The sequence below is a fragment of the Carcharodon carcharias genome, chromosome 15, assembly GCF_017639515.1.
Source record: "Carcharodon carcharias isolate sCarCar2 chromosome 15, sCarCar2.pri, whole genome shotgun sequence".
NCBI lineage: Eukaryota > Metazoa > Chordata > Chondrichthyes > Lamniformes > Lamnidae > Carcharodon > Carcharodon carcharias.
The window spans coordinates 56088141-56112312 of NC_054481.1; the positions used below are offsets into that span (position 1 = coordinate 56088141).

At 41.5% G+C, this 24172-nt stretch overlaps 1 protein-coding gene across 2 annotated transcripts in view; it reads right to left on the reverse strand.

Annotated features, from left to right (window-relative positions):
* mad1l1 (mitotic arrest deficient 1 like 1) overlaps positions 1 to 24172 on the reverse strand; it is a 996118-nt gene that overhangs the window by 543925 nt on the left and 428021 nt on the right. For both annotated transcript variants that reach the window (XM_041206006.1, XM_041206007.1), the window contains exon 14: positions 7472 to 7554. In XM_041206006.1, the coding sequence (XP_041061940.1) occupies positions 7472 to 7554 (83 nt within the window). The remainder of the gene's footprint in view (positions 1 to 7471; positions 7555 to 24172) is intronic.

The following is a 24172-nucleotide window of genomic DNA, read 5'->3' on the forward strand; positions in this document are numbered from 1 at the left end:
GATCACGGCAAAGGTACACTGTCTCTCCCCATCATCTTGATGTGTTGGCAGCCTCTGACACAATTGAACACACCACAACCCTGCAGTGCCTCTCCACCGCTGTCTAGCTGGATGGGACTGTGCCTGGCTGCATTCTTATCTGATAGCAGCCAAGGAATCACTTGTAATGGCTTCTGTTCCTGCTCCTGTATCCTCTGGTGTCACCCAAGGATCCATCCTTAGCTCCTTCCTGTCTCTATTGATATGTTGCCACTCAGTGACATCATCCAAAAGCACAATGTTAGTTTTCACATTATTGCCAATGCTACCCATTTCTACCTCACTATCACTTCTCTCAGCTTTTCCACTGTTTCTAAATTGTTGGAATGTCAGTCTGACATCTAGAACTGAGCAGACATTTCCTCCAATGAAATATTGCAAAGATTGAAGCCATTGTCTTCAGGTCTTGCTACAAACTCTGCTTGCTCCTCTTCCACATGCTCCATCCTTCTTCCGGGAAACTGTCTGAGGCTAAACCAGATTGTTCACAAACTTCTCATATTTGACTCTGAGATGAGCTTCCAACCACATATCCATGCCATACCAAAGACCACCTGTTTCCAGATCTGTAAAACCACATGAATCCACCCTTACCTCAACATATCATCTGCTGAAATCTTTATCCACGCCTTTGCTCCCTCTAGACTTGACTATTTTATTGTACTTCTGGCTAGTTTCCAAATTTTGCCTTACATAAACTTGACGTAATCCAAAACTATGTACCCATGTTGTTAGAACCATATCGTCCAGGACAATATTTTCTTTTAAAATATGGAAGGGCATTGCACCATCAGGGCACTTGGAAGCTGACCTATATTTTTTTTTAAAAAGGGGTCCTAAATTCACCATGGGCTGTCAACAAGCATGACTTTTCTAGGGAACCACATGACTTCAGCTAACTGACAGCATGGCCCTTGAGGGGAGAGAGCTGTTTGCTTACTCGAAGGAGCTGCCCTGTGAGTCCTCAACGTCAACTCCGGAGCCCATGAAGTCTCAAGGCATCAGGTCAAACATGGGCAAGGAAACCTCCTGCTGATTGCCATGGACCACTCAACCCCACCCAACCCTTGAGCTGATGAATCAGCACTTCCCCATGTTGAACACCACTTGGAGGCAGCACTGAGGGTGGCAATGGCGCAGAATATACTCTCAGTGGGGAACTTCAATGTCCATCACCAGGAGTGGTTCGGTAGCACCATAGGCCGATTTGGCTGAGTCCTAAAGGACAGAACTGCTAGGCTGGGTCTGCGGCCGATGATGATGTAATTAACAAAAGGGAAAAACCTACTTCATCTCATCCATCAACCTGCCTGCCCCAGATATACCGGTCCATGACAGTATTGGTAGGAGTGACCACCACACAGTCCTTGTGGAGACAAAGTCCCGCCTTCATGTTGAATATACCCTCCGTCATGTTGTGTGGCACAACAACCATGCTAAATGGGGTAGATTTCAACCAGATCTAGCAACTTAAGACTGGGCAAAGATGAGGCACTGTGGGAAATCAGCAGCAGCAGAATTATACTCAACCATAACTCGTAACCTCATGACCCAGTATATTCCCCACTCTATCATTACCACCAAGCCAGAAGATCAACCCTTGGTTAGTGAAGAGTGCAGGAGCACCACCAAGGATACCTAAAAATGAGGTGTCAACCTGCTGAAGCTACAACACAGGGCTACTTGCATGCCAAACAGCATAAGCTGCAAGTGATAGACAGAGCTAACCAACAGATCAGATCTAAACACTTCTGCAGTCCTGCCACATCCAGTCAGGAATGGTGGTGGACAATTAAACAACTCACTGGAGGAAGACACTCCACAAAGATCCCCATCGTCAATGATAGAGGAGCCCAGAACATCAATGCAAAACACAAGGCTGAAGCATTTGCAACAATCTTCAGCCAGAAGCGCTGAGTGGATGACCCATTTGGTCTAAACCGGCAGTCCCCAGCAACACAGGTGCCAGTCTTCAGCCAATTCAATTCACTCCATGTGATGAGATTGGTGTAAACACGATGGGCCGAATGGCCCCCTTCTGTGATGTTTAAATTCTGCAATTCTGTGATATCAAGAAGGACATGAAGACACTGGGCGATGGAAAGGTTGACACTATTCCAGCAATAGTACTGAAGACTTCTGCTCCAGAACTTGCCGCGCCTCTAGCCAAGTTGTTCCAGTACAGCCTCAACCCTGGCATCTACCCAGCAATGTGAAAAATTGCCCAGGTATGTCCTGTGCACAAAAAGCAGGACAAATCCCGTCCCATCAGTGTACTCTGGATCATCAGTAAAGTGATGGAAGGGGCCATCAATACCTCTATCAAGTAGCACTTGCTCAGCAATAACCTGTTCACTGACACTCAGTTTGGGTTCCACCAGGGCCACTCAGCTTCTGACCTCATTATAGCCTTGGTTCAAACATGGACAAAAGGGCCGAAGATTCCAGTGGATTGGAAAAATGCTAATATAACGCCGTTATTCCAAAAGCGGGGGAGGCAGAATGTAGGAAACTATAGGCCAGTTAGTTTAATGTCTGTCGTTCGGAAATTGTTGGAATTCATTATTAAAGAAGTAGTAATGGGGCATTTGGAAAGTCAAAATGCAATCCATCAGAGTCAGCATGGTTTTATGAAGATTAAATCGTGTTTGACTAATTCGCTGGAGTTCTTTGAAGATGTGACAAGCAATGTGGATAATGGGGACCCTGTAGATATAGTATATCTGGACTTCCAGAAAGCCTTTGATAAGGTGCTGCACAAAAGATTAATACACAAGATAAGATCACATGGAGTTAGGGGTAATATATTAGCTTGGATAGAGGATTGGTTAACCAACAGAAAGCAGAGAGTCAGGATAAATGGATCTTTTTCTGGATGGCAAGCTGTAACTAGTGGGGTGCCACAGGTTTCAGTCCTTGGGCCCCAACTATTTACAATCTATGTTAACAACTTGGATTCAAGGATCGAAGGTACAATAGCTAAATTTGCAGATGACACCAAAATAGGTGGGAAAGTAAGTTGCAAAGAAGAAATAAGAAGGCGGGAGAATGGGGTTGAGAAACTTATCAGCCATGATTGAATGGCGGAGCAGACGCAATGGGCCGAATGGCCTAATTTCTGCTCCTATATCTTATGGTCTTATATGGACAGGTTAGGTGAATGGGCCAAAATTTGGCAGATGGAATTTAACGTGGGTAAGTGTGAGGTTATCCATTTTGGTCAGAAGAATAAAAAGGCGACTTATTATTTAAAAGGAGAGAAACTTCAGTATGCTTCAGTGCAGAGGGATCTGGGTGTCCTCGTGCATGAATCGCTGAAAGCTAGTATGCAGGTACAAGATTTAATAAGGAAGGCAAATGGAATTTTGGCATTTATAGCTAAAGGAATAGAGCATAAAAATAGGGAAGTGTTGTTGCCAACTGTACAAGGCATTGGTGAGACCGCACCTGGAGTACTGTGCATAGTTTTGGTCCCCTTACTTGAGGAAGGACATAGTTGCATTGGAGGCTGTTCAGAGGAGGTTCACTAGATTAATTCCAGAGATGCGGGACTAGTCTTATGAGGAGAGATTGAGCAGTTTAGGCCTATACTCGCTAGAGTTTAGAAGGATGAGAGGAGATCTAATTGAGGGATATAAGATGCTAAAGTGGATAGACAATGTAGATGTGGAGCAGATATTTCCTTTTCTGGGGCATTCTAGAATGAGAGGCCATAGTTTTAGGCTAAGGCGTGGGAGATTTAAATCAGAGATGATGAGGAATTACTTTTCTCAAAGGGTCGTGAATCTGTGGAATTCACTACCTCAGAGTGCAGTGGATGCTGGGGCGCTGAATAAATTTAAGGAGGAGATAGACAGTTTTTAATTAGTAATGAGTTGAAAGATTATGGGGAGAGGGCAGAAAATTGGAGTTGAGGCCAAATGAGATCAGCCATGATCGTAATGAATGGTGAGGCAGGCTTGAGGGGCTGAATTGTCTACTCCTGCTCCTAGTTCTTGGGTAACTCCAGAGCTGAGGTGAGAGTGACTGCCTTTGACATCAAGTGGACCCCAAGTCCACTTTTGATGGAATGTGGCATCAAGGAGCCCTAGCAAAACTGGAGTCAATGGGAATCAGGAGAAAAACTCTCCACTGGTTGGAGTCATACCTAGCACAAAGGAAGATGGTTGTGCTTGTTGGAAGTCAATCATCTCAGTTCCAGGGCATCACGGCAGGAATTCCTCAGGGTAGTGTCCTAAGCCCAACCTTCTTCAACTGCTCATCAGTGCCCTTCCTTCCGTCATACGGTGAGAAGTGGGGATGTTCGTTGATGATTGCACAATGTTCAGCACCATTCACAACTCCTCAGATACTGAAGCAATCCATGTCCAAATGCAGCAAGGCCTGGACAATATGCAGGCTTGAACTGACATGTCGCAAGGAACATTTGTGCCACACAAATGTCAGCCAATGACCATCTCCAACAAGAGAGAATCTAACCATTGCCCCTTGACATTCAATGGCATTACCACTGCTGAATCCTCCACCATCAATATCCTGGGGGTTACCATTGACCAGAAACTGAACTGGACTAGCCATATAAATACTGTGGCTACAAGAACAGGTCAGAGGCTAGGAATCCTGCAGCGAGTAACTCACCTCCTGCCTCCCCAAGATATGCCCACGAAGGCACAAGTCAGGAGTGTGACAGAATACTCTCCACTTGCCTGGATGAGTGCAACACTCAAGAAGCTTGACACCATCCAGGGCAAAGCAGCCTGCTTGATTGGAACCCCATCCACAAACATTCACTCCCTCCACCACCGACGAACAGTCGCAGCAGTGTGTACCATCTACATGATGCACTGCAGAAACTCACCAAGGCTCCTTAGACAACACCTTCCAAACCCATGACCACTACCATCTATGGTAAAGAAGAACAAGAGCAACAGATACATGGGTAACGACCACCTGCAAATTCCTCTCCAAGCCATTCACCATTTGACTTGGAAATATATCGCCATTCCTTCACTGTCGCTGGGTCAAAATCCTGGAACTCCCTCCCTAACAGCACTGTGGGTGCACCTATGCCACAGGGACTGCAGCAGTTCAAGAAGGCAGTTCACCACCACCTTCTCAAGGGCACTCAGGGATCAGCAATAAATGCTGGCCTAGCCAGCGACGCCCATAGCCCATAAATGAATTTTTAAAAATAGGTTGCTATCAATCTGTTAATTACTTGCATTAATACTTTCCTCTGTTGCTACAGATCTTATCTGCGGAGAATGATGAATCTCTCAAATTTTAAATCATATCGTACCTAATTACTTTCAGTTGTAATGGGATGGAGGGCCCAGTGAACAAACTTTAATGAAGGAAAGTTCAATACGTGGATTGAACAAGAACAAAGAACAAGAAGTTTCCACATGAATTTAAGATAGTCACTAATAAATCCAATGGGGAAATCAAGAGAAATTTCTTTACCATAGAGTAGTTAGAATGTGGAGTGGCTGAGACGAATAGTACAAATGCATTTAAGGGGAAGTTAATAATTACAAAAGTAAAATATTCCCAATATCTCAGTTCTTATGATAGGTCATCAACCTGAAACATTAACTGTTTCTCTCTCCACGGATGTTGCCAGAATTGCTGAGTATTTCCAAAATTGTGTGTTTTACTTTGGATTTCCTGCATTCACAGAATTTTGCTTTGGACCTTATCGAATTAAGACAAATATATTTAAATATGAATGGATCTCACAGGGGTTATTTTAAAAGTAGCAACTCAGAGGATGGTTTAGAAGGATTGGGATATTCCACCATAGGAATATAGGAACAGAAGTAGGCCATTTAGCCCCTAGAACTTGTTCCGCCATTCAATGAGATCATGGTTGGTCTGTGACCTAATTCCATATACCCGCCTTTGCTTCATAACCCTCAATATCTTTGATTAGCAAAAATCTATCAGTCTCAGGTTAAAAGTTAATAATTGACCTAACATCAATTGCAGTTTGTGGAAGAGAGTTCCAAACTTCTACCACCATTTACACAAGCAAGTTTTTCCTAACTTCATTCCTGAAAGGGTTGGCTCTAACTATCAGACTTAGTCCCTTGGTCTTAGAGTCCCCCAACCTGTCGAATCAGTTTTTTTCTGTCTACTTTATCAATTCCCTTAATATCTTGAAAACTAATCAAATCACCCCAAACTTTCTAAATTCCAGGGAATTCAACCTTGTGAAATCTCTCTTCGTAATTTAATCTACTGAGTTCAGTTATCATTCTGATATATCTACGCTGTACCCCCTCCAAGGCCAATATATCCTTCCTCAGGTGTGGTGCCCAGGATTAAACACAATACTCCAGATGCGATCTAACTAGACTTTTATGATTCTTAATGCCTTCTATTCTAGTCCTCTAGGCATAAAGGCTGGCATTCTATTAACCTTTTAATTTTTTTTTCATATCTGTCTATGGTATTTTAACAACCTCTGTACATGAACCTCCAAGTCTCTTTAGACACAATACATAGTACATTATTATACTACAATGGCACAGCTGTGTGTAGCCAGTTTCCCCCTTTAAAGCCATAAGCTCTAATTGTTGTAGCTTCTGCTGCCAATTAAAGGTTAACCAGCTGAGGATCTGTCTAAGATCAATTAGAGGTCAGGTTGGAAGATGGTGGTGCTGAGCTCTCACTGCCAGACCAGCTTGGACCCTCCCTGTAACCTCTGAAGGTCATACCAAAGACCACCTGCACCTGTGCCGGGCCAGACATGGCCACTGGGAGATGGGGGAGCATATTGGGTACCAACTGAGGGGTGCAATGGGTGAGAAGTGAGAGCGCTTTCAGTCGAGTTCTCACTTAAATAACCCCTTTCGCCTTCATGCTTCTTCTGGACCAAAGTCACATCACTCATTGTATCCACTGCTGTGATCCAGCTTGATGAAGATCAGCGATGCGTTGTGAGGCCATGGATAAGGAGTGAACCCTGACATGCGGAATGCTGAGAAGACAAGTGGCGCCTCTGTCTTCAGTAACATCTCAATATAGTAAGCTGTGTAAGAATGCACAGGATGGATACCAGACTCTGTACTTTCCACAGAAAGGTGGATCTGCCAAAGCGACAGCAAAAACAAAATAAGAAATGAAATCAACAGCAAATATCTTTGGATTGAATGGGATGCAATGAAATGGAGTAGAACGGGATAAATGCCTGCAGGTTACATTCTGATAAAGCACTATACACAAAACATTAACCGATCGGAATAAACAACTGTACTTCCATCACATTGAGTGTTTTACAGGCTAATATAGGTTTAGGACACAATATTACTATGCCTTAACTAAAAGGCACACCTTGCTATCAAACACAGAATAGCTCCATAAATAACAAACTATATTGACTCAGCTGTAACCATAAAGGTCTTCCTTGTCTGCTGTCTTAGTCTCATACCTCAGTATATTCCCCTCTTCAATGGTGATGCTCCGGTCAGTTAAAGCAACCTGGCTCTGAAGAACACTCAATTCTGCTTCAAGCTGTGAAAATAAACAAAGATGATGTATCAATTTCTTTTTTTCTGGAGAAATGATGCAGCTTATCCACAAACAAAAAGGCCATTACTATCCTGTTTGTTTATCAAGCAGAGAAATGACAGTCAAGAATTCAACATTCTCCCACTTTCCACTCTGCTAATAGTCCTTAGCAGGTAATTGAAACAACATATGCCATGCTGCGGTATTGCCAATTTGGGGGTTACAGGTAAGCACTCCAAGTAAAATACAGTGGTTAAAATATAAGCTCTGTCATGAACTTGTGTTTAACAATGCCAAAACATACAGATTTATTGATATAAATACAATGGAAAAATACAGGACTGCATGATGGGCATATAGTAAAATATTAATTAGTGCAGAACAAAGCATGACACAAGATCTACAATACAGTTAAAGAGAGCCGTCAATAACTACAATTCATAATTCTTTAATACCATTAGAATCTGCTGCTGAATTGTTAATGCTGAATTCAAATTGCTGACATAACTCTTAAAAATCTCCCCAGTCAATTAGTGTGTCACCCCATCCAGGTAAAGCTACGTTCAGGCATAGTATTTTCTGTATACACAATGAAACCTTGTGTACAGGATAACTTATTTACAGAACATGGAAAACATAAATGAAAGGGTAGAACTGTCGAGTAACAACCATAAGGTGTGAATAATTTCCACAATTTTTCATTTTTTTTTTAACTTGCTCTGTGCAAAGAGCTGTTTGGGTTTTTGCACCCAAAACTATTGACACATCTATATCTTTACTGTAGAAGATTGCACTCTTCCTTGCTTGGACGACAGGATGAGAAATTGGAAGGATTCAAAATTCAGGAAAGCAGAATGGTCAATTCCTCTGAACAGAGGTAACCGAACTGGGGTAGCTTTATGTAATGGAACCAAGTCTATGTGAACTGTGATTTCTTGTCCTTGAACAGATCTAAGTTGAATGAATTGAGACTGCAGATGGTGCCATCAGGTTCCTGCTAAGAAATGTTGCCAGTTGGAAAATTTCAGTGCTTCTCAAATGAAGCAGCTGTGTTTACTGGAGGTATAAAAGGAGCCAAAATACATGAAATAAACCTATAGCTTTCCATCACAACTGAGTACCACACAGCTTTCTGTTAAAAGCCAAAGTAAAATTAACTGGATGATCAGACCGAATCATCACTTCCAGTACAAAATACATCTTAAAGTGTTTCAGAGCACTATATATCGAAACACTGCTTTCTGATCATTTATAATGAGCAGATTTTCCAAAAATAATCAAACTTGATTTGAATTCAGAAAGATTAGAGAGAACATATCAAAATTCTAACTAAGATTTAGAACTCAGAAATATTTAAAAAAAACTTTTATACACTGTTAGCAAATGTTTCAACCTCAACCTGTCAGCAAGACAATATTCTAACCCTTGGTTGCCACTGAGACAGAGAGACACCAATTACAGGTTACTATTGACAAGTTTGGGTATGTCCAGCATCATATGATCACAGGCACTTCAATCTTATGCTGCCACCAAGGCAGGCAGGCAGGCAGAGAGACAGGCACACCAAAATCCAACCTCACATTGTTATCCCACTGCGTCACTTAACCCTGCCATCCAGACATTAGGGTTTAAAATCTTCACTGGTCTCAAAAAGCACATGTACCAATTTCAGAATGCCTTTAAGATGCAAAAAGTCTATCAATCAAGAGAGTTTCACCTCCTACTGCCATCTAGCAACATATGTTCCAATCAGTGCTGTCACAGATTTCCTTTTGTTTCCACTAGGTCTACCTATGTATGCTACACCTAGCTGAGAAGCAAGGTCTGTATTTTTACAGTATTTTTCTGTCGAAGGGTCATGAGGACTCGAAACATCAACTCTTTTCTTCTCCGCCGATGCTGCCAGACCTGCTGAGTTTTTCAGGTAATTCTGTTTTTGTTTTTGTTCTGTATTTTTACAATGTGCTAAAGACTGTACACAGCCCACCCACCACAACCTTTATTCCTATCCTAACAACTGATGCAAAGGAACTAATTACCAATAAACCAGCTGTAATAGGAAGGGGGCATGAATACTTCACCAACCTCCTCAACAGAGAATTCCCACATCTCAGCAGGTCCCTCTGCATTAAATTTTGCAATTGCCTGAGAAAGAAAGCCTGCTTCTTTCTCCTTCCACTGAAGAGGTGATAAAGGCAATCAAGTCAAACATGCACACCAAATTAAATTTAACGTTGAAACTAAAAACAACAGCTGCATTGCCTCCAGGGCTTTTGATGCCAAGTTGCAATACTGGGGGTGGGGGGTGGGAATCGCACTTCATGGCAGGAAGTGCAAAAAACACCATCCATGGGATTACTAGATCTGTTCATCGTGTCACTGAAGGACACAAAATAATTGCTTCAAGAATGCGTATTGCCAGCTATTTTAGAACACTATGTACAGAACTATAGCACAGGACAGAAACACAAAAGTAAATGTACAGGTATCATCATTTAGAACATTTATAACTTTGTGACAAATTCAGGTGACACGTTAATCCAAACTATATAATAATGTTTGTTTATAAAATATTTTATTTGACATTGTAATAACTAAATTAAATATGCAGCAATCTCCATACCAGATGGAATGTATTACATTTTTTCTTGTAACATTAGAAAATAAGTTAATGTATATGTTATAAATATCTTAGTTCAAAAACATTTTCCTGTTTAAAAAAAAAGCTACAGCTGTCAAGTATATATGCTTAAACTATGGATCAATTTAAATTGATTCAATACCTTGAAAAGTTAGCAGTCTTGTATATGCACTGAAGCTTGAGATGATATTACCACAACCTGAACTAGAGAGTTCATTATATATATAACAAGCAACAGATCATATCTCACTGCTAATTGGGAGAAGTTGTTCCATTTATACTATGCAGGTGAAATTTACACATACATCTTTTAAAATTTTATATATGGCATACAATTGCTGCCACAAGCCTTACTTTCCAAGTCATGATTTGGAGTTTAATTTTATTATGTCAACATTTAACTTTTGAAGATGCATATGTAGACATTTGTAATGACAATACTCCATATAAACAATTTAAGGAGAAATGTATCTAATTAGGAGAAGAATTGGGGAGAAGAATGGGTTTTTGGGAACTGTAAGGGCAAGAGTAAGCTGAAGAAGATAGTGGGAAGTGGAATGAGATATTGGGAAGGGAAGGAGGAAGTGAAGGGAGAGATAGACAAATTAAAAACACAATTTTAAGTAATTTCAGTGAAGAAAAATCCAAAACATATTGACTTCTGCAATACATAAAAGGCACATCAATTCACTCAAACTCAAGTTTCACTCAAGTGAAACAAAAGTCCACATTGTTGCACTATGAGTTAAATGATAGTTGTAGGAGCTTGCTGCAGAATTTACAGGTGAAGCTTGCAAACAATATGTCTCAGAAGTTAAATGCTTCTGTCCTTATCTTACAACACAACTCTCACATACATACACAAACTTACAACAGTTTTCAACAATACCACCACTTGGGTTTGAGAAACATGATTAATAAACCAATTGTTTTTCTTTCAAGGTATGCAAGACTTTGATGTGTCACTGCCGTAGGAAATACTTAATACTGTGCATAGTAAGGACCCCAATAATTTAACTGAAAAGTGCACTGCATGATCTGTTACCATACTACACAGACTGAAGCTAATGGAAGTCAAACCTTAGTCAGTGCTAAATCATAGAGCAGGTAATGAGATGCTACACTTCCCACCCTTGTATAAAAATGCAAGTTATTTTGAGAAAAAAAAATCATTCAGGGTTCCTGCTCCTAATTGTTCTCCAGCTGCAAACACGTGTGTACATTGGATAAAGACAGATTTAAGGTTGACTCTAATTCTCTCTGTGGTGGAACTGCCAAGAATCATAAAGAAGAATGGGAACCCAAGCAATGTATAAATAAAGTGGCAATGCTTGTAGAACTCTTCCTCAGCAACAGTCAGCACCTTCTGAAGAGAAGAAGAAATAAAAGAAAATAAATGGCAATAATTAGATAACTACTGTCCCCACATAATGCTATGATTTAAATAAGAAAACCTATCAATTGTATCCTAAAGTTTATACTATGCAATATCATAAATAAAATTAGAGGCTGTACAGCACAGAGACCAATTTACCAGTTGATGTGGTATACCTGGATTTCCATAAGGTACTGCACAGAAGGTTAGTAGGCAAGATAAAGGTTCCTGGAGTTGGAGATAATATATTAACATGGATAAGCAATTGGTCAATGGATAGAAAACAAAGGGTGGGCACAAATGGGACTTTTTCAAGTTGGCAGGCAATGAATAGTGGATTGCCACAAGGATCAGTGTTGGGGCCTCAGCTGCTTACAATCTATACTAATGACTTAGATGAAGGGACAAATAGTTTTACTGATGATATCAAGTTAAGTGGAAAGATAAGCTGTGGGGAGGACACACAGACTCCAAGGAGATATTCTCAGGTTAAGTGAGTGGGAAACAAGGCGGTAGATGGAGTATCATATAAGGAAGTGTGAAGTTATTCGTTTTAGTGAACAATTAACAATAAAAAGCAGAATAATTTTTTTAAAGAGCTTGTAAGCGTTGATGTTCAAAGAGGCCTGGGTTTGCTTGTACAAGGAATGCAGAAAGTTAGCATGCAGGTGCAGCAAGCAATTAGGAAAGCAAATGGCATGTTGGCCTTTATTGCAAGGAAATTGAAGTACTCAAATAAAGTTGTTGTTCTACAGCTGTACAGGATTTTGGTGAGACCACATCTGGAGTACTGAGTGCAGTTTTGGTCTCCACATTTACGAAATGAATTACTCCCATCAAAGGCGATATAACAAAGGTTCACTAAATTGGTTCCTGGGATAAGGGGGTTGTCCTATGATAAGAGGCTGAGTAAATTGAGCTTATATTCTCTGTAGTTTAGAAGAATGAAAGGCAATCTCATTGAAACCTACAAAATTCTGAAGGGGCTTGATAGGGCGGATGCCAAGAGATTGTGTCCGCTGGTCAGGGAATCTAAAATGCGGCGGCATTGCCTCAAGATAAGGACTGATCAGTTAGGACTAAAATGAGGAGAAGTTACTTCACTCAAAAGGTTGTGAATCTTTGGAATTATCTATCCTAGAGGGTTGTGGATACTCCATCATTAAGGCTGGGATAGACAGATTTTTGCTCCTCTAAGGGAATTAAGGGATATGGGGAGCGAGCGGGGAATTGGAGTTGAAGTCTCAAATCAGCCATGATCGCACTGAATGGCGGAGCAGGCTTGATGGCTGTGTAGTCTACTTCTGATCCTACACCTTGTGGCCCAACAGGTCCTTGCCAAAGTTAATGTTCTTCACAAGCCTCCTCCCCATTACCTTACCTAACCCTTCTAGTCCCTTTTTCCCTCATGTATTTATCTAGGTTCCCCATAAATGCATCAATTATATTTGCTTAAACTACTCTGTAGAAAGTTCCACATTTCAACCAATCTTCAGGTAAACAGTGTTCACCTGAATTCCTCATTGGGATGTATGAGTCTATTTTATTTTTATGGTCCCTAGTTTTGGGGTCTCCAACAACCATCTCAATGTCCTGTTAAATTGTTGAAGAATCTTGAGGAATCCATTAGGTCAACCTCAGCCTTAACTAACACTTAACATTCACTAAATTACTGTATCTGCTATTTTCATAGAGGAATTCACTCATTTTGAACAATGTGTTTTCAGTAAATATAGGCAAAAATCAGTCTGCTACAGCAGCTGTCAAATAATTAATTTCTACTTCGAATAACAAGTCTACAGCCCACATAAGGTTACAAGTTTCCTTGGTCTTTGATTTTTCTTTTAATAAAAGTGCTCAGCTTTATGAGAACAGCTTTGTGCAGCTTGCAGCCGTGGTGGAGGTATTTACAGACTGTTGGAGTTACATTAAGCAGTTGTGGTCAGAGAGACTATGTTATAAAAAAAGACTCAGGCATAAGATGAAACAAAGTGCCAGCCCAGTTCCCAGTGGTGCACATGATTCAATATCAAATATTGTGGGAGACAGTTACTTCAAAGCTAGAGGATGTCTTTCATCAAGATAAGTTGACAAGCTCTAATTCACAAGAGTTAAGGGAGCCAATTTATGTGTTCTTACACAGGGATAGGATTTAATTTGCACTTTTCACTTTTATATCAATCATCAACACAGAAAATATGCCACAGACAGAATTCTTACTTTTGAACAGAAAGGCTAAGCAATTAAAAAAATGAATATCATGCACATATTAAAGATACTTCTTGAGTATATCTATTGCAATCTGAGCAATGCAGTATTGTCCCTAAACTGAAATGAATAGTGATTACTATTACTACTAGCTAGCATAGTATAGTAGCATACTATATAGACAAACGCTCATTGGTTCAATCCCAAATCTGAGCTAAATGAGGTGCAAGAGTTCACATCAGTACATTTGTACATTGCTATTCAAGGGAAAAGACAACCAGGGTCCCCCTGCTCCTGATTACTAACCAGTAACATCTGCTGGAAACACATGTGCAAACAACAGATGAGCGTGGGTTTGAACCTGGTTATGATTCTTTCCTTAATCGAATAGTCTGGGATCATATATGAAGAACTGGAACTCAAGCAATGTACCAAAGAACAGCCCAGGGACCTGTTCCCCAGCAAGAGTTAGTACTTTCAGGAGAGGACGACAAACAAGAAAAAACACTAAAACAAAAACAGAATTACCTGGAAAAACTCAGCAGGTCTGGCAGCATCGGCGGAGAAGAAAAGAGTTGACGTTTCGAGTCCTCATGACCCTTCGACAGAACATGAGTTCGAGTCCAAGAAAGAGTTGAAATATAAGCTGGTTTAAGGTGTGTGGGGGGGGCGGAGAGAGAGAGAGAGAAGTGGAGGGGGGGGTGTGGTTGTAAGGACAAACAAGCAGTGATAGAAGCAGATCATCAAAAGATGTCACAGACAACAGAACAAAAGAACACATAGGTGTTGAAGTTGGTGATATATATCTAAACGAATGTGCTAATTAAGAATGGATGGTAGGGCACTAAAGGTATAGCTCTAGTGGGGGTGGGGGGAGCATAAAAGATTTAAAAATATTTAGAAATAATGGAAATAGGTGGGAAAAAGAAAAATCTATATAATTTATTGGAAAAACAAAAGGAAGGGGGAAGAAACAGAAAGGGGGTGGAGATGGAGGAGGGAGCTCAAGAACTAAAGTTGTTGAATTCAATATTCAGTCCAGAAGGCTGTAAAGTCCCTAGTCGGAAGATGAGGTCTTATTCCTCCAGTTTGCGTTGGGCTTCACTGGAACAATGCAGCAAGCCAAGGACAGACATGTGGGCAAGAGAGCAGGGTGGAGTGTTGAAATGGCAAGCGACAGGGAGGTTTGGGTCATTCTTGCGGACAGACCGCAGGTGTTCTGCAAAGCGGTCGCCCAGTTTACGTTTGGTCTCTCCAATGTAGAGGAGATCGCATTGGGAGCAACGAATGCAGTAGACTAAGTTGGGGGAAATGCAAGTGAAATGTTGCTTCACTTGAAAGGAGTGTTTGGGCCCTTGGACGGTGAGGAGAGAGGAAGTGAAGGGGCAGGTGTTACATCTTTTGCGTGGGCATGGGGTGGTGCCATAGGTGGGGGTTGAGGATTAGGGGGTGATAGAGGAGTGGACCAGGGTGTCCCGGAGGGAACGATCCCCAAGGAATGCCGACAGGGGGGGTGAAGGGAAGATGTGTTTGGTAGTGGCATCATGCTGGAGTTGGCAGAAATGGCAGAGGATGATCCTTTGAATGCGGAGGCTGGTGGGGTGATAAGTGAGGACAAAGGGGACCCTACCATGTTTCTGGGAGGGAGGAGAAGGCGTGAGGGCGCATGCGCGGGAGATGGGCCGGACACGGTTGAGGGCCCTGTCAACGACCGTGGGTGGAAAACCTCGGTTAAGGAAGAAGGAGGACATGTCAGAGGAACTGTTTTTGAAGGTAGCATCATCGGAACAGATGCGACAGAGGCGAAGGAACTGAGAGAATGGGATGGAGTCCTTACAGGAAGTGGGGTGTGAGGATTTGTAGTCAAGGTAGCTGTGGGAGTCGGTAGGCTTGTAATGGATATTGGTGGACAGTCTATCACCAGAGATTGAGACAGCGAGGTCAAGGAAGGGAAGGGAAGTGTCAGAGATGGACCACGTGAAAATGATGGAGGGGTGGAGATTGGAAGCAAAATTAATAAATTTTTCCAAGTCCCGACGAGAGCATGAAGCGGCACCGAAGTAATCGTCGATGTACCAGAGAAAGAGTTGTGGAAGGGGGCCGGAGTAGGACTGGAACAAAGAATGTTCCACATACCTCATAAAGAGACAGGCATAGCTGGGGCCCATGTGGGTACCCATAGCCACACCTTTTATTTGGAGGAAGTGAGAGGAGTTGAAGGAGAAATTGTTCAGTGTGAGAACAAGTTCAGCCAGACGGAGGAGAGTAGTGGTGGATGGGGATTGTTCGGGCCTCTGTACGTGGAAGAAGCTAAGTGCCCTCAGACCATCCTGGTGGGGGATGGAAGTGTAGAGGGATTGGACGTCCATGGTGAAGAGGAAGCAGTTGGGGCCAGGGAACTGGAAATTGTTGATGTGACGTAAGGTGTCAGAGGAATCACGGATGTAGGTGGGGAGGGAATGGACAAGGGGAGAGAGAAGGGAGTCAAGATAACGAGAAATGAGTTCTGTGGGGCAGGAGCAAGCTGACATGATCGGTCCACCGGGACAGTTCTGTTTGTGGATTTTGGGTAGGAGGTAGAAGCGGGCCATCCGAGGTTGAGCGACTATCAGGTTGGAAGCTGTGGGAGGAAGATCCCCAGAGGAGATGAGGTCAGTGACAGTCCTGGAAACAATGGCTTGATGTTCAGTGGTGGGGTCATGGTCCAGGGAGAAGTAGGAGGAAGTGTCTGCGAGTTGACCCTCAGCCTCCGCGAGGTAGAGGTCAGTGTGCCAGACAACAACAGCACCACCCTTGTCAGCGGGTTTGAAGACGATGTCATCTGTTTCCTTGCCTGATTTTGCCTGTCTCAGCTCACCTGCTGCTGAAACCCTCATTTATGCCTTCACTTATTGCAGAAGTGAGTATTCAAACGCGCTCCTGACTATTCTCTCACATTCTGCCCTCCAAACTTGAGGTCATCCAAAGCTCTGTTAACTGTGTCTTAACACACACCAAGTCCAGTTCACTTACCACCCAGTGCTCACTGACCTACATTAGTTCCCAGTCACGCAATCTTTTGAATTTAAAGCGCTCGCCTTTATTTTCAAATCCATTCAGGTATTTCCCCTCCCTATCTCCATAATCTCCTGCAGCCCCACAATATGAGAGATATCTGCGTTCCTCTAAGTACGGCCTCTTGAGCATTCCCATTTTACTCATTCCAATATTCCATGCCTTCAGTTGTTTAGGCCCTACATTCTGGAATACCCTACCCCAACCCTACACCTCTCCACTCTCTACCGCACTTTCCTCCTTTAAGCCACTCCTTAAACCTTGAACGCATTCTTTGACCAAACATTTGGTAATTTGACCTAACATACCCTTAAGTGGCTCATTGTCATTTTTGTTTAATAATGCTCCTATGAAGTGCCTTGGGACTTTTGATTACATTAAAAGGTACTATATAAATATCAATTATTGTTTTTTCTTTATCCATTCATGGAACGTGGGCATCACTGGCAAGGCCAGCATTTGTTGCATATCCCTAATTGCCCGAGAACTCAGTGGCTTGCTAAACCATCTCAAAGAGCAGTTAAGAGTCAACCACATTGCTGCAGAGCTGGAGTCACATGTAACCCAAGCCAGGGAAGGATGGCAGATTTCCTTCCCTAGAGGGTATTAGAGAACAGGTGGGGGAGTTCACAACAATTGATGATAGTTGTCTTGGTCACCATCGCTAAAACTAGTTTTGTATTCCAGATTAATTAATTGAATTCAAATTCCACCAGCTGCTATAGTGGGATTTGAACCCATGTCTGCTGAGCATTAGCCTAAGTCTCTGGATTACCAGTCCAGTGACCACTACGTCACCATCTCACCCTTGTTGTTGATGCCATTATTGGCAAATTCAGATACCCAGTAGCACCGTAAAGTGTCTCTTCAATATAACGTTACTTTTGAGATGGTTTGGTTTAGCTGATAGCACTCTCGACTCAGCCAGGAGGTAACGTGTCAGGTGGATCTAAGATGTCCCATGACATGATTGCAAGGAAGAGCAGAGAATTCTCCCTTTTGTCCTGGCCAATTTTATCTCTCAACCAACATCATTAAAGCAAATAATCTGGTCATTATCTCATTGCGGTTTGTGAGACCTCGTTGTAAGCAAATTGGATGCAGGTTCACTTCATTACAACAGTGAATATACTTCAGACGTACCTAATTAGCTGTAAAGCACTTTAGGACATCCAGCGGTCATGAAAGGCGCTACATAATTGCATTTCTTTCTTTATCATTCAATTTTCTTTGAAATACAAATTTTCTCTCCACTTTCGACTTTGCCAAATCCTGTCCATGGAGATAACATATATTGCTTTGTGCAACCTTTGATACACGCTCACAATGATTGATGGAGGCAAAATGTTCTATCCACACAGGGCTTCTGTAAATAGAATCGAGAACCAATTTTAAAAAGCAGGGCAAGTTGTTTTTCCTCCCAAAATGTTTAGGGTTGTCAATGAAACTGAATTCATACAGAGGTGTTTCTAAGAAATTTACCAGATTTCCCTTGTTTTCTTGTCTGTGATCCCTCATATTATCTACTGATTTACCAGCTAAAATTGCTGGGACTATTTTTGGTGCAAACCTGTCTCAGCAGAAAACCAATACATCAATCTCCTCATTCCTAAATTCAAGAAATTACTGGGCCTTTGAATTGTACTAGGTAACGTGGTCCAAAAATGAAGTGGAAGAAAACTTTGAACAACTGAGCACCTACTACAGTGAGAAGCAATGAACTGTGCATGCAGACCTCTGCAGCTAAGAGCAACGCTCCATTTCTAGTTAACTATATTACTGTTAACCTTCCAACTTAATTATACTCAAGGTTCTTAATCTAAAAGGAGAAATTCAATTTTAGTTTTAAACAGCCACACCCCCTTCTTTTAAAACAGAAATTTATTTGCCTGCCTTTCTTCCCAATTAATTATATATAGGGTCCTAAGATGCTACAGGTAAGGTTAATATAGGATTCATCACCAGTGCTGCAATTCCAGCTTTGTGATAGCCTCTCCAGATCTACACTGACAACAGAAGATGAATAGGCCGCAGCTGAATGCCTCCTTGCCCCCGGCCACCGGCACACTGCTTAGCCAGGAATTCATACTCTGCCACAACTTCCCCTTCTGCACAACAATTTTGGAATCTACTGCAAGTGCTATTAAATTTCTTTTTCAAATATAATCTCCAATAAATAATGTTTTTTTCCCAGTGTTCCTAAACTAAAGACAGCTACTTGGACAACAGATTACACCCAGATAAGACAAGCTTTTCACTGTCAGTTATAGCCCAGCACAAAAGACTAGTGATGATGAGTTGAAAGTAGTCTTCCATGTGAAATATTTGTGCAGTGTTTTGCCATAGTCTCAGATTCCCAAGATACTGTGAAGAGTTAAGAGTGCCAGCGGAATTAGAGGCTCCTTGTAGCAACTCCAAACGGCAAGGTTAATCAAAGCTCACTAACTCTTTTGGGCAATGAATCAGTGGCATTAGACCAGGATAGTAAGCAAATTTTTTTGATGGGCCACGTGTCTTAATGTCTTTTTAGGTTATAGAAAATGGCCGTTACGCTTGGTTAGACAGCCCAAAACAAAGGATTACCATGCACGTGAAACAAACTACCTGCAGGACATAGTTCTGTTAGAGCTGATTAAACATCGTATAAAGGCATTGAAGAATATTCCATCAAATCTTTTTAAATGTCAAAGAACACCAAACATAAAAACAACATAAGCTGCCAGTCACTCAATCAGAATGATAACTTTTAAGAATTTCACAAAAAGCACAAGAAATTGCAACATAAAAGTTCTATTTGTATTTTGATTTAGAGATTGATTTTATGAGATTTAAAATGAATTTAATTTAGTGGTTAAGATTCTTCTTTTCTTTTTCACATGTTCAAGTATCAAATAAAAAGCTAGCACCAATTCCCACTATTACATCACTACATATGACAGACACTCACCTTAGCTCAAGGAGTATTCAATCCCAAAGGCACCCCCCAGACCTGCTTTGTCAGTTTTATCACGTGCCAATAGGTCAATAGGCGGACCAACAGCCACTGTTGGTCATTCTGCTCTATTTGTTTCCAAGGGGTTTGCACAATAGCAAAGCAAAGTACTGCAATTTGATTAATGCTCGTAACATAGAATTATGAAAAATTTACAGCATCAAACAGGTCATCTGGTCCAACTGGTCTATGTTTTTTTTTATACTCCACACAAGCTCTTCCCACCTCTGTTCATCTAACCCTATACGCATATCGAACTAAAATGCATATGAACATGTGCCTCCTTCACTGACAAGGACACCAGCAGTTAGCCAGCAGAAGAAATTGGAAATAGTTATCGGAAACTACAGGTTGGGTAGCTGCTTCTTAGCGGATGTTAACTTTCTTTCCAATTGCATAAATACTTCAAATTTTTCAGTCCCTTTGCCAGTTCATTCGTTTCCCAGGCTTCCCACTGTTGTGCGCATTAGACACTAGAATGGAATACATTTGATTTTGGCCTGGTACAAAGTTATTAATATAAAAGCAAAATACTGCAGATGTTCCGATGGTGCCACCTTCCAAACGACGCTTCTCCCTTCTTCCTTAACTGAGGTTTCCCCACCACTGTGGTTGACAGGGCCCTCAGCAGTGTCCAACCCATCTCTTGCATCTCTGCCCTCACACCTTCCCCTCCCTCCCAGAAACATGATAGGATCCCCGCTGTCCTCACTTTTCACCCCACCAGCCTCCACATTCAAAGGATCATCCTCCGCCATTTCTGCCAACTCCAGCCTGATGCCACCACCAAACACATCTTCCTTCACTCCCCCCTGTCAGCATTCGTAGGGACCATCCCTCTGGGACGCCCTAGTCCACTCCTCCATCACCCCCAACACCACGTCCCCTTCCCATGGCACCTTCCCATGCAATCGCAGAAGGTGCAATACCTGCCCCTTTATCTCCTCCCTCCTCACCATCCTTCAGGTGAAGCAGCGCTTCACTTGCACTTTCTTCAATTTGGCCGACTGCTCCCAATGTTTGCGGTTTGTCCGCAAGCATGACCAAGACCTTCCGGTCACTTGCCATTTCAACACACCATCCCATTCTCATGCTTGCATATCCGTCCTTGGCCTGCTGCAATGTCCCAGTGAAGCCCAGCGCAAACTGGAGGAACAGCACCTCATCTTCCAATTAGGCACTTAACAGCCTACCGGAGTTAACATTGAGTTCAACAACTTCAGACAATGAACTGTCTGCTCCATCCTCACCCCCCTTTTAATTCCCTTTTTTCTACATTAATTTTATTTTTTATCCATTTTTATTTTATTTTCATTCATTTATCTGTGGTTATCACCCATTCTATCCCATTTTCTATCTTTTTTTCCCACCACTGCCCCCTCCCCCCGACTCCATCCCCTATAGGGCCATTCTGTTACTTGTTCCATGATTTTTTTTCCTCACACAATGCTACCCTTCTTCTGCTATTATCACATTCTGCTTTCTCACCTTTATGCCACTATCAGCACCTTTTTTTAGCACTAACCACTACCATTAACACTCCCATTGTCCTTTAGTTCATAACACCCTTGTCCCCACCTATGACTGGCCTTCTATCCGGCTGCAGCTCTTCCCCCCTCCTTTAACAGTATAAATTTCATCACATTTCCACTTCTCTTCAGCTCTGAAAAAAAGGGTCATACGGACTCAAAACATTAACTCTTTCTCTCTCCACAAATGCTGCTAGATCTGCTTAGGTTTTCCAGCGTTTTCTGTTTTTGTGAAAGTAGTTAATCTTCATCTTAAAACCATTGAAAAGAGCAATATCGAGTACCATTATGGATTTCAACACTGGGAGGGAAATCCATGAGAGAAAAATCACACATGCACTCTAGATCGGGCAGTTTTGATCAGATGAATGGCCTTGACTCATACTGGGTTGTTATGACCTAGCAGTTGGTGAAGCTGAGTTATTTAAAAATCCCAGAGAGAAACTTTAAACAACTGTCATAACGTCCAATTTTATGTGGTATGTTTGAGATGCAACTCTAAACTCAGGAATCAGACCACCAGATCTCAAGAGGTTTTACGTTAAGCTAAGTGAAACATTTTATTAATTTACCACAAATTATTTATATACACATGGCTACAAGTTACTACGATCATAACTTATAACGAATTACCAAACTTAATTTCCATTAAGGCAACAGCACCCATAGAGACACCAGGCAAAGCATTTTCAATTTACAAATTCAAAATGAGGTTCCTTTCACGTGTGATTTCTGTGGAGACAGTTGGAGGCTTACAGCTGCTTTGATGTTACATTGCCTCTGCCCTGCACACACGAAAACTGCACATCTCATTGAGTGTAAATTCTCATTGTATCGCCCATCCTCTTTTAACTCCACCTCTTCTAACAAAAAAAACCTCTTTCATAGTACCAATTTTATTAGAAATATAAATATATTACTTGGTCTTTGCTAGCTAGGTGCCAGGTTTCACCCCAATTCTTCAATGCTCAATTCAAAAAATGCAAATGCACTCTACTTCTCTTGCATCTCAAAATTAGTATACATCAAAGCACCCAGATAGCTGGTTTTAATCCAATAAAGACACATCCACAGACTAAACCACTATTTTAAAAGAAAAATATTTTCCAATAACATTATATACATTAATAGCTTCATGACATCCCCCTCCCTATCAAAAAATGAGTCGTCATAATTCTAAAAGATGGCTTCATTTTAATAACACATCTCACTATCTCCTATACTTATTACGCTATTACATTACCAGATGCATGCATTAACATAATATATATATATATTACACACATACACACACCCACCCACACGCCCCACCACACGCACCCCCCCCGTAGTTCTTCATAGCACATCTATGATCAGGTTGGCCCTTCCAGGAATATGTATAATACGTAGATTAAATTGTTGTAATAATAGACTCCATCTGAAAAGCCTTGCACTTTTGTCTCGAAATTTGTCCAGAAACTTCAAGAAATTATGGTCTGTATAAACAATTGTTTCTGATGAATTATTTGCAACATAAATTTCAAATGCTGCAATGCTAACACCAAACTCAAAGTCTCTTTTTCAATCTTTGACTATCTTCTCTGTTGTACATTCAGCTTCTGTGAAAAATGCTCTTATCGGTTTTTCAATTTCAGTGTCATCTTCTTCAAACAGTACAGCCCCAATGCCTAGATTGCTTGCGTCAATGACCAACTTGAGTTGCTTGGCATTATTGGGCACTGCCAAAACTGGTGTCATAGTTAATACAGTTTTCAAACTATCGAATGACTTCTGACACTTGTGTGCCCATTGAAACTTCTTGTTCTTTTTTAATAGTTCAGTCATTGGAGCACCCACTTGGCTAAAATTTGGCACAAATTTCCAGTAAAACCCACTCATGTCCAGAAATCTCAAAACTTCTCGTTGTAAGCACTGGGAAATCCACGACAGCCTTGACTTTCGCATCTCTCGGAGCCACCTTACCATGTCCAATGGTGTGGCCTAGATACGTAACTTGCCCTTTTGCAAATTCACTTTCAGCCAAATTCATCGCCAAATTAGCCTCTTGTAGTCGAGTAAATAATTCTTCCAGATGCTGTAAATGCTCTTCCCATGTCTGACCGAAAATGATTGGGTTATCAATATAAACAGCACAATTGCTTAGACCTGCAATTACTTTATCAGTTTGTGACATATCGCAGGTGCATTCTTCATTACAATATAGTTCACTTGGCATCACAAAAGCTGATATTTCCTTTGCTAGCTCCAATAACAGTACCTGCCAATATCCTTTTAGCAAGTCAATCTTTGTGCTTCAGGAAGGTATTTTGATGAGAAGTTGGTGGTTGGATCTTCACCTTTCACTGATTCTCCCTGTTTCAACTGTACACAAACAATTGGTTTCTCCTGTGCCTGAACCTCAGAACCCATAGTACTTTTACTTCCAGAGCTTTTCTGTACTCCAACAATTCCAACAAATTTTTCTTGTAATCTCCAACACACTGACTTTGTGCGCCCTACCTTATTACAATGAAAACAGTTCAATTTTTGAATGTCACTTCTACCTTCAGCACCTTCCATTTTATTCTGAGAAAAAACTTCCTGTGAACATCCAGCTATTCCTTCTCTTCCCTAACTACCCACCTTCCTTTCACCTTCCCACTTTTTATCCTTTTCCATTTTGAAAGGGTGACAAAAAAAAGGTTTAGCTCTGTGAACTAACTCATAATCATCAGCTATCTCTGCTGTTTCTCTTACAGCTTCAACCCTCTGTTCCTCCACCAGAGTTCTCACTACTGAAGGAATTGAATCTTTAAATTCTTCCAAAAGATTCCACTGATCAA